This window comes from Lipophrys pholis (assembly GCF_963383615.2).
Source record: "Lipophrys pholis genome assembly, chromosome: 23".
NCBI classification, from domain to species: Eukaryota; Metazoa; Chordata; class Actinopteri; order Blenniiformes; family Blenniidae; genus Lipophrys; species Lipophrys pholis.
Window position 1 is genome coordinate 911970 of NC_137645.1, and position 11167 is coordinate 923136.

The 11167-nt window shown below is 48.2% G+C and overlaps 1 protein-coding gene across 2 annotated transcripts in view; it reads right to left on the reverse strand.

The window, feature by feature from the left end:
- Window positions 1–10599, reverse strand: part of nrp2a (neuropilin 2a) — a 59301-nt gene extending 48702 nt beyond the window's left edge. For both annotated transcript variants that reach the window (XM_080493014.1, XM_080493015.1), the window contains exons 1-2: window positions 9787–10599; window positions 1352–1529 (exon numbers count right to left, since the gene is read on the reverse strand). In XM_080493014.1, the coding sequence (XP_080349140.1) occupies window positions 1352–1529; window positions 9787–9862 (254 nt within the window). In that variant the 5' untranslated portion in view covers window positions 9863–10599. The remainder of the gene's footprint in view (window positions 1–1351; window positions 1530–9786) is intronic.
- Between the last annotated feature and the right edge of the window lie 568 nt (window positions 10600–11167).

Consider the following 11167-nt stretch of genomic DNA (forward strand, 5'->3'; position numbering starts at 1 on the left):
AAACAAAAGAGGCTGTGACTCCTTCCCTCTTCCTCTGAGGTCAAACACAATAGAGCAACATATGATTTGGATTATTCATGTTTCTGAGAAAGGAAGCTGACCAGCATGGTTATATCCAGATCAACAGCTGGGCCTCATTTACCCCCTTCCTCCAAAACTTCACAATCCATCTCTTCCCTCGTCAGAAGCACTCAGACCTGAACATTAGTCCTGCTTGGCATTTGGTTATCAGACGGAAGATTCCAGCTTGTTATGGTCCAGATCAGCGTTTCCTTCTAAGAAACACAAAAACAAAACTGTGCTCATCTTCTCCCAGCTCGAGTTTGACAAAACATTTTCAAATCTGCTTTAGATTTTAGGAAGTGCCTGATTATGTTTTGTCTTTCAATCTCAGGCGATCGCTGTGATCTGTGGCACGACACACACACACACACACACACACACACACACACACACACACACACACACTAGATAATACAAGACTGCCTGTTAAACGTGAGGTGAATTCTAAATTTCTCCATATTTTCCCTACAAAAAAATCCATATGCGACTTTCTAAACTGTGAAAAACAACCTCATCTACATCGATTTTAAGGACTAAAGCAAAAAAAAAAAAAAAAAACATCCCCTGGCATACAACCTCTGTTTTCTTGTCGAGCATCATCAGTTAAAGCAGCGGGATCATTCTTTCCATCCGGTCTTCCATTGTGACCTGCTTCGCTCGCCTGCGTCCACCAAGAAGACCAGAAAACCCTGAGACGTGGAAATGAGCAACATTTCCTGCTCGCGCTGCCGCTGACGTGCCCTTGAGCAAGGAATTTAATCTGCTTCTTGGCCTGGAGAGTCTGTGGTTAAACTCTGCAGCACAGAGGGCCAAACGAATGGAAAAAAATGAAAAAAAGGACGTGTTTTCCATTTGCTCCATAAATAATTATCTCCCAAGAAGAAAAAGTGGAGGTAACGGTCCTCGTTCTGCAGAAAGCTTCTCTGCAATTAAAATTTCCTTTTCAACTGACCTGTTGTGGTTAAAATGTGGAAAATGTATCAGCAACTTGGGATCAAGCCAAACTGCCAGCCGGGAGTGAAAATATTATGTAAAAATCTGTGCGCCGCAACAGGAAAGGACTTATTTGGGATACAAATGCTTTTGTGGAAGTGGGATGCTAATGAGGGCGTCAGTCAGACAGAACATCGGTTCACCACCTCAGACCCGGTTTACAAAACCACGTTCTCAAGAGAAGACAGAAAACCTCCGGAGCGTTTCTGGAGTCTGTTTACACGACAACTGTGATGAGAGTCAATGAGAATAAAACGTTTTTAACAAGGCTCAGAATCTGCGTCAGAACTCTTACTTGCAGTCGAGCCTCTCGATCTCGAAGTGGGGGTTGAAGTTGAGGACGATGCGCTGCGCCGGCTCCGGCGCCGTGATGATCCAGTGGCAGTTCTGGTGCGACGGGTACTCCATGGGGTAGCCCGGGGACGTGATGTAACCGGGCTCGCTGGCGTCCAGGACGCCGCCGCACTCCCGCACTGTGGAGGAGACAGAGAAGGGCGTGGCCGTTATTGATTGTAAATTCCAGCAACGCAGCAACAACCCAGTCTGTTTTCATCCCCCGTACGTCTTGTCATTTGCACGTTTGCTCCTGTGAGTCGACGCCACACGGCGCCGCTATATGGAGACGTGATGAACAACAAACGCACGGGGAAACAAAGAAAGCAATTTAGGCGGAAATTGGAAAAACTTCTCCGTTGTGGATTTCTCAATGCGAGTGAGGCCACATGGGTGAGCTATTAAAACAATAAAAGATCATCACTGCTGCATCTGGGTGAACACACACACACACACACACACACACACACACACACACACACACAAGCACACACACGCCCCTCTTCCACACCCAGGCTCTTATCTCCCCGCGGCCCCCGGTGGGAACGTTCTTCCAAGTGTAATTGTTGCTCCGGCAAGCCAATCTGCAAACATTAGGACACATTCCCTGATCCTATCACGCTCTCCCAGGAACAATAGCCTGCCAATGGCGTGGCTCAGCAGGCCCCAGCAGGAAGTGACACACAGACGGCCAGTCTAGCGGGGTTCTGGGGGGTCACCCCGACTCTGTAATGAGAAGCTCGCACATTAACAAAGGCCCTATTCTCTGCTTGCGCCCCGACAGCGACGGCAGCTCCCGCGCTCGGCGTTATCTCCCATAAACACGCTAAACACATAAACTCACACGCACACACAAAGGGAACATGTATATGAGCATTCACACACGCACCATTGTGCATCGCGGCTCCTTTATTACTCCGGCATTGCAATAGATTCTCAGGGATTATTATTATTCTTTTACAGGAGCAAAGGCGAAATGTGTTCTCCATGACAACAGCAGGGGGTGGGTTAACTCTATACCTAACACTGTACGTGCGTGTGTGTGTGTGTGTGTGTGTGTGTGTGTGTGTGTGTGTGTGTGTGTGTGTGTGTTCACTGATTCTCCTGTGGGATCTCTAAATGTAATGAACCAGGCGATATTGAACTGAAAAGGCAGGACAATATCTATAATATCCTTAATATTGAAGCCAGCATTTGTTGACCAAACAAGGGAAAAGCAACACAGATATGAAGGAGAAGAAGAAAAGCATCATCGCTCCTATAGAGCTCTGCCATAAACAATACACAACCAAATGGTTGGCTTAACCACCCAGCTGCTGAACTGAATCTGTTCTTGACATAAATGGGTTGATATTTCTGCCTGTTTCTTTCAGATTTCTGTGAAAGCATCAATAAAGGAAACAGAGAGAAAGAAAAAAAAAAAGCAGCACCAAAGGCTTGAAGTGTAATAGACCCTTCAAGTGTTGACATTTCCACCGCCTATTGTGCTTAAAAGGCTCACTTAAGATTCTCTGACATTTGATAGAGCTGCGATGGCTTCCTTACTTTGTTACCGGAGAGGAGCAACGCCCACACCCGCGCATCGGGCGAACACTCGGCTGCCGGAGAGATTTCATGTGAGTGCGTGACTCCGGCCGCCCACGTGCACACGCCTGCACACAGGCTCGTTACACAAACATACAACAAGCGGCCAGGTTCATCTTAAAGGGGCACACATGAAGATGCTTGCATGCACCGGGATGCGCGCTTTACACACACCCACACATTTATGAATGTGTGCGTACACACACACACACACACACACACACACACACACACACACACACACACACACCAGGCGCGGCTGTGCTGTGTTCAAACGCCCACCCACGCAAGCTCTCTTCCAAAAACACACAGAGGGCCTGTCAATCTCCAGGCGCTAAAACAGCAAACTGACATTTTTCAAAAAGATAGCAGGGATGGTGAAGAATGACACACACACACACACACACACACACGCACACACACACGTGTCTTTATCTGCTGGGCTGAGCAGACAGACAGTCATTGTTGGGAGGCCTATGGAGGCTATCAGCGCGCCGAGCCTCGGCAGATTAAGCCATTTGGGGAGAATCCTGCAGCCTCAACACTTTTTTTTTTTCTTCCTCCTGAGCTGCCCATTCAATGGCCTCCAAGGAGGATGAAGAGGATGGGTGGAGAGGCGGAGCAGGGGGAGAGAGGGGATTAGAGTGGGAAGAGCTGAAAGAGAGGAAGGGAGAGAGGATGAAAGCAGAAAACAGGGACGACGAGGAAGAAGAGGAAAGGTGGATTGAAGAGGAGGAGAGAGGATAAAAGACGGATGGAGGAAGAGGAGATTGATCAGCGGGAGAGCGACGGCGAGTGACAGGCATACGGGGAGGGAGGGAGGTGACAAAAGGTGATGAGGAGGGAGAAATACAGTGAGGGAGGGAGGGAAGGGAGGATGCTGCAGAGAGGAGAAGACTGAGCGAAGCGACGGTGTGGATGCGCTGTGCAGAGAGCCTGACGAGCCTCATTAAGACATGCCTGCTATCCAGCGGCTCCCTGAAGACGCTGACCCCACAGGGAAACCTCTGTCAGTCAGCACACACACACACACACACACACACACACACACACACACACACACACACACACACACACACACACACACACACACACACACACACACACACACACACACACACACACACACACACACACACACACACACACACACACAGGAACTGTACATTCTAGATATGTGTGCTTCTTCCTAATTACTGGAGGGTAGTTAGTACACAAAATATGGATGTGCATGTGTGTGTGACAGCGTGTGTGTGTGTGTGTGTGTGTTTCAATGACAAGCAGAGTGTGAGAACAGAAGTTGTGGTGTTGAATGAGTAACACAGGAGAAGCACTCAGGAGCTGCCAGCGACTCTCATGAATTGTACTGTCTCTTCCACTAGAAGAGCCCATCTGTCTACACACTCTCACACACACACACACACACACACACACACACACACACACACACACACACACACACACACACACACACACACACACACACACACACACACACACACACACACACACACACACACACACACACACACACACACACCAACACACGCGGGCCACACACACTCCAGCCATGCAAGGAGCTAAAACCTTATTACATGAGAACAAGGACACTTCTATGCATGTGTGTGTGGAGTGTTTGCAGGACTCATTATCTTTGGGGGAAGATTTGTGTACATGAAGCTGAAACCCACAACAAACACTGCAAATATATTTTCATCTTTACATGCAGTTTTTGCATAGGTTGTACAAATGGAATGAGTTTAGTCAAATGTGTGTGTGTGTGTGTGTGTGTGTGTGTGTGTGTGTGTGTGTGTGTGTGTGTGTGTGTGTGTGTGTGTGTGTGTGTGTGTGTGTGTGTGTGTGTGTGAGAGCACATTTCTTCCAGTCGCTCATGATCAAGTCGAACCCACAGATGTCTTTGTAGCCACAGTGAGTTCCTTTATCTTCATTATCTGAGAAAATGTGCATATGTCTGCATGTCTTAGTTCACGTTCTGCAGCGCGCGTGTGTGCGTGTGCGTGTGTGTGTGTGTGTGTGTGTGTGTGTGTGTGTGTGTGTGTGTGTGTGTGTGCACGCTCTCATTTCTATTAGCTGCCTTATCGGGGAAGCATGGCGTCACGCTCTGGGATAAGCTGCGACTGTGAGGAGAGGCGCTGATAAATCCCTCCATCATTCGTAGTAGTACCCCCCCCCCCCAACATCCCTATGCCCCCCCCCCCCCCACCATTCCCTCCACCCTCCCCTCCTTCTTCTCCACCTTAATTAAAAAGTGCTATCACCCAGAGTGAGGGAATAAGAGGGGAGAGTGGGCAGCACTCATCCATTCAGTCAGGTTCTCTCTCTCACTGCTTTTAATCTCACCCATTCCACACTAGACTGGACCAGAGAGAGAGAGAGAGAGAGAGAGAGAGAGAGAGAGAGAGAGAGAGAGAGAGAGAGAGAGAGAGAGAGAGAGAGAGAGAGAGAGAGAGAGAGAGAGAGAGAGAGAGAGAGAGAGAGAGAGAGAGAGAGAGAGAGAGAGAGAGAGAGAGAGAGATGGAGGAACACAGGGGGAGAAAGCTCTTTTTGTTGCACTTATAAATTTATAAATGACGACATGTTGGGAGGGAAGGTGGTGTTATGAGCATTTGTGCAACTTCAGCAAAGCTTCCATGTTATTTACTTCTGGACGCATCAGGAAAAAAATAAATGAGCAACTTTGAAATCTTCATGCATTATTATGCTAATTGTACAGACGTATTATTAGAGACCTTATACTGCAAAAAATAAACATCTTGTGGGTGAAATCTTGCACGGCTGACATCAGAGCTGCAGATATCCAGTATTCGCTGCTTCAGAGTTTAATGAAACTGTACAATGAAAGTCTTCTTCTAAAGATTTTAATCATTTTTATTGCGTTTTATATCAGTGCTGCTCCACTGGGGCGATTTTTAATCTTTTTTATGCTATTTAATGGGAATCCTCAGTAAATTGTGCCATACTTGTGGTATAATGACAGAAAGAGATTTTTTCCATTTACTCATTCCGTGTTGGAAAATCTTGAACAAAAAGATTTCCATGTCCTCCGACACGGAACAGGAAGTGTAATCTAAAATAGTAGCTGAGAGTTTTAAGAGCTTCTTTACATGTTGTTATAGATTTTAAATCTATTGTTTCCCTTAAAACCTTGTAATCTTATCATTTTGTTAAAGGTTTTCTGCAGCCAAACTTCAGCACACAGTCCGCCCCGGAATGCAACTTATACACACAAGAGGCTTTAGTTTAACAGACTTAAACGTGTTTAAAGAGGGATTTTCCTTTTAACAAGTAACAAAAGCCACATCAAAAGCAGATAATATCCCGGAATCCTCTTTTCCTCCCCTCGTCTCTCCCTCCTCGCTCCTCCCTCCCTAACAGGATAAGTGCCCTGTGCTAATCAGCTGAATGCACGGAGCTGGTCATCCTGATCAGTGGATCAGTGAATCAATCCAGCAGACAGATGGTTGCCGGTGCAGCAGGACGCCTGATCCTAAACACTACCTGACGACGGTGTCAAGTCTCCTCAGGGGCATCAAACCTGCTCCAGTCTAGTGGAAGAAGGAAAACACAAGAATTTACCCCCCCCCCCCCCCCCGACTGACTGCAGAAAAAAAACTGACTTTTCTCTTAACTTCCCACCTTAAACGGTTTCCTATGGCACCGTCTCCTCTTTAACCTTTGAATCACAGTAAATGCTGCACAGCCTGACAATGCAATGCAAACACCCCCCCCCCCCCCCCCCCATCCATCCAGCCTCCATCTAAACCTGTCCCTGAGCTCCCGTTAAGACCCCCAATGCATCTAATGCGACAGGCTGAAAGACCCAGCTCTGTTTTATTTATGGAGGTCTTGTTTTTAATTTCACCCCCCGTGCGGGAGGCTATTGCAGGGCTTTGCATGAGCCTGTGACTCTCATACCTGCCTGGTATCGAACGCAGCAGCGCTCACTTTGTCTTGGGCTATGAATGCTAATGGGTGACCTTGTTTTCTCAGCTGATACCTCTGAGGCCGGCCAGATTAAAATACGGAGAAATGCGGGGAATTAAAGGGTGGGCTGCAGAGGCCAAGAGGAAACAAAGAGAAGGACAAAACACTAAGAGGGGTGGAAAAAAATGAGAAAGTTTACTGAGCGAGGAGCAAACATTTGGACAGGAAATGATGGAATAAATAGAAACGCAGCACTGGAAGGAGATGATACTGTGGGTGAAGAGGATGCACAGCCGCCCACTCAATAAACATGCAAATGAGCTGCTTAATGGCTTGAATATTAATGCCTGTGGTAAGGAGTAATTAATGTACATGTCACCGAGTCAAACTATGGGGATTACAGTACAAGTGGAGGCGAAGTCTCACTGTGTGGCTTTGAAAGATTGCGGCAAAGAAAAGTCAGACAACAGCAGGCCACAGCTGGAGCGAGTCCAGCTCCAGGCACCTTCAGGGACTCGCTTCATCCACGTCATGGGAAACTTTCACGCTGTTGGAGGTGCGTCTGCGTGAGAGGCGCATTTTAAAAGAAATATTTTTGCTGCTCTGCAAAAGCATCAAATCTGTAAAACCCAGATGGAGTCCATCATCAGGAAAAGCTGGAACTGTTTGGAAAGTGAAAGGCTTTAATGTGAGGCCAATGTACTTGACTTTCATGAGAGTATCATTCAGTAACAGAGCTTGTTTTTTTTTCCCTTCACCTCTTTTACCCTCGGCCTCCCAGTCAGGCTCCGGCTATGATTTTACCCCACTTTAGCTGTGTCACCCAAGATGGTAGTGTCACTTCATAAACCCTTAATGTGATCTGTTCCCCCCCCTTCAGTCCAGTGCCATTTTAACTCCATGACCCCTGCCTGCTTTGAAGTTGCCCTTTCCTCTCACACTCTGTTAGAGGCACAATCCACTCCCCCGATCTGTTCCCCCTGCCACCCCCCGCCTGGCTCTCTGGCCCATGTCTCACTTGCTTTTCGGTGACTTTGCAGCTCTGCAGCCATCCCTCACTTCTCTCTGCAGCCACTTTCTCTCCTCCGACTCCGAGCCTCCCTGTTCACACTCACTTTGTCCATTTCTTTTTTGGTCTATTTTCCTCCTGGCATCTGTGTGTGATGTGGCTCTGGAGTGAGTGAGGAGGCAGGGACATGTGGTGCAGTGTCTTGGCAGGAGAGAGAGAGAGAGAGAGAGAGAGAGAGAGAGAGAAGGAGGATGCAGCTTGCCTGATGACTGCCAAGAGGCCCACATCTGTCTCAGATCACTGTGTACATGGGCAGCCAGTGAAAAACACACACACACACACACACACACACACACACACACACACACACACACACTCGAGAGCAATGTCCTATTTAAAACAAGTAGCCTAAAAAAGAGGGGGAGCCCATGTGAAGTGAAGGCTTTGTTTTGAGGCACGCCAGCGGGTGGTGTTGTAAAGTCTCAACAGTCATCACGAGACCATGAGCAGCTCCTCACTCCGCCTACTGAAGAGGCGCAGCACCGCTCCGCTAATAAAAACCGCACATCCCGTCCTTCATCGTTACTCTGCGCGTTATGCGGGATGTGTTGTCGTGCAAATTGTGACATTAAACGACATGATTACAAATACTGGCTCAGCAATAAATAAACAAACGCACGGATGAGTGCTGTGCGAAAAAAGTTTCACTTGGTGACGCAAAACCCAGAAGTGGCACTCGGAGGGGCCATGTGTCATCCTGCCACTTTTCTGCGTAGTAACGCAGTGAGAACAAGACTTTCCAACAACTCCTCCACCGCCTGTGGTGACATAACAAAGCAGCTCTTAATGAATGACATCAATTCGGTGGAGTGACCAAGCAGAACGCACAGACTCTCGCGCTCCTGGAAGAAGATCCGTTCGGCTGAGGGAGACACTCCCCGTCCTTTACAACGTGATAGACGTGCGCCGAAGTGCCTGGCAGCAAGGTTCTAAATCCAGACCATATGGATCCTCTCTTACCGCTCACCCTGCTCCGAAACATTCGTGCCAATTATTTGATCGGTGAGAATCTCACCGTGAGAGCGCACGGAGGTGGCGGAGTGCTGCCGCCTGCAGCAGAGTCTTCACCCCACACACACGACCCCCAAAGAGCACGAGGACAGTCTCGTGCCGGATGATGTGAAATCACATTGACGATCGAATCACTGGAATTCTACAGCGATGGTGAAGCTTTTACGCACGTACGTCCTGGGAACCAGGAAAACCGTAAATTACGCACGAACATCGCGTTAACCTGATCTGGACGTCTATTTCATCAGACATGCGCCTATTTACTCTTTTTAATCAACAAATACAAAAAAGATAAACGCCGTGCTTCAAATTCCGCATGCTCCACGTCCCTGATAAGGTAGATTATCTTATTTGCAGGCCACTGAGCTTCAGTTACACAGGCACAGATCTCTGTTTCCGTTTTCTAAATATTTGATGAAAACATCTGACTCCCTCAGTTTAAAATGTCGAAATGGTTTTAATTAGTGGCTGAGTAGAAAACCAACACAGTGTCGACATGATTTCAAACAGAATATTTCTGTACACACGTTATAAACACCCCTCGTGTAGATTTATAAACACAGAAATCCTTCGCTGTGCCAGATGTGTAATGAAATTATAACATGGAATAATAAATAAATATATTTGGTTAAAGGGTGAAAAATATGTACAATGTTTAAGACCAACTATTAAATGAAATCCAGCGGTTGGAGTAAATATATAGTGGTAGAATAGCGTTTAGGCTCCTTTGGCTTGTTGTGGTTGGGAAACCTCGCGTGCGTCAAAATGAAGGAGTAACTAAAACTCACCCGCGTCTCCTTTGACTCTCAACGCCAGATGACACATTGCCATTAAAAATCCAATCAGCGATGACACAAAATCCATCTTGGATGATGCGAAAACTTGCGGAGAGCTTCAAGTATCTGCTGTTGCCACCTCGGAGCAAAAACGCGCTGCGGTTCCTCCCAAAAATCCACACCGGAGTCGGACTACAAGCCGCTGGAAAAACCGGACCACTTTAATTAAGATCCCCGATGTTAATTAAACCATTGCTGGAGAAAACTCCGTTCCCTTTACATGTCATTGGTGAAATGAATAATTTCCTTTCAACGCTGCCTTTTTAAGTCTGTCCATTTGGCGACGAGATGCCGCTAAACCTCATCCAAGAAACCAGGGAATAAACAAACTCCGTGATCAATACTGCTGCGCTCCGCTGCCGGGAGGCTTCAGGCGATGAGCGGAGAGTCTGGACAGCGGCTCCAGGGTGCGCCAAGGTCCGGTCGGAGGTGTCCTTCTCTCTGGATCCCCTCCACAGTCCCCGCGTAATGTTGCGCACACGAGGGTCGCGTCTCCTGCAGGCGGAGGCTTCAAGTCCGCGGGAACAAGTCTCAAAGCTCCGAAAGCCTCGGCCAGGGTGTCGGAAGATGCTTTTAAAACGAAGCACTAAAGGAACAAGACAATGAAGAAAAAGTGCTGAGATTGTCAGGAGTGGAGACTGTCATCAGCCGCTGCAGCCTGCGCTCCGCTCCGCGCTCCTCCGTCTCTCCGCTCCGTTCACACACCACCAGCGTGTCCTGCGTACGTCCGCGAGGTGTGTGTGGAGTGTGTGCGTGTGTGTGTGTGAGAGAGAGAGAGAGGGATCGGGCTTTTGAGCGGACCAGCTATCGCGTTACAGTCAGCGCGTCGGCTCCGCCTCCTCCCGTTGGTCGCCGATTATAGGGAGGGAGAGAGGAGGCACGTGCACGCGCCCACGCGCCCTTCTATCTGCCTCTTCTTACCCCTCTTTTCCCTCTTTCTCTCCTCGTTACACACATAAACAGACGCATCCCCACAGTTCTGGGTTCTCCCGCAGATGAAGCTCAGATAAAACAGTCCAGCTCCTCCCGTGTGTTTCAGAGCAGCAGAGGAATTAAACTAGGGGGATAAAGGGAGGGGGGCTGTGGCACAGAAAGAGGGCACACGCTGCCTTTCGCCACAAAAACACATCAAACAGCAAGGCCAAAGTCAAAGCGCTGTGAGTGGAGGGAGAGCCCACCTCAGCCCTGCCCAATCTCTGCCCTGCAATCAGCAGGCCTAAATACAGAGCGGGAGGCTGTGTAATGACACAGGAGTGAGCCCAAAATAATCTGCTGAGAAAGGCCTCAGCGTCCAGCCCATGTGCCCTGCCTTTGGCTTGTATTACCTTGTAAT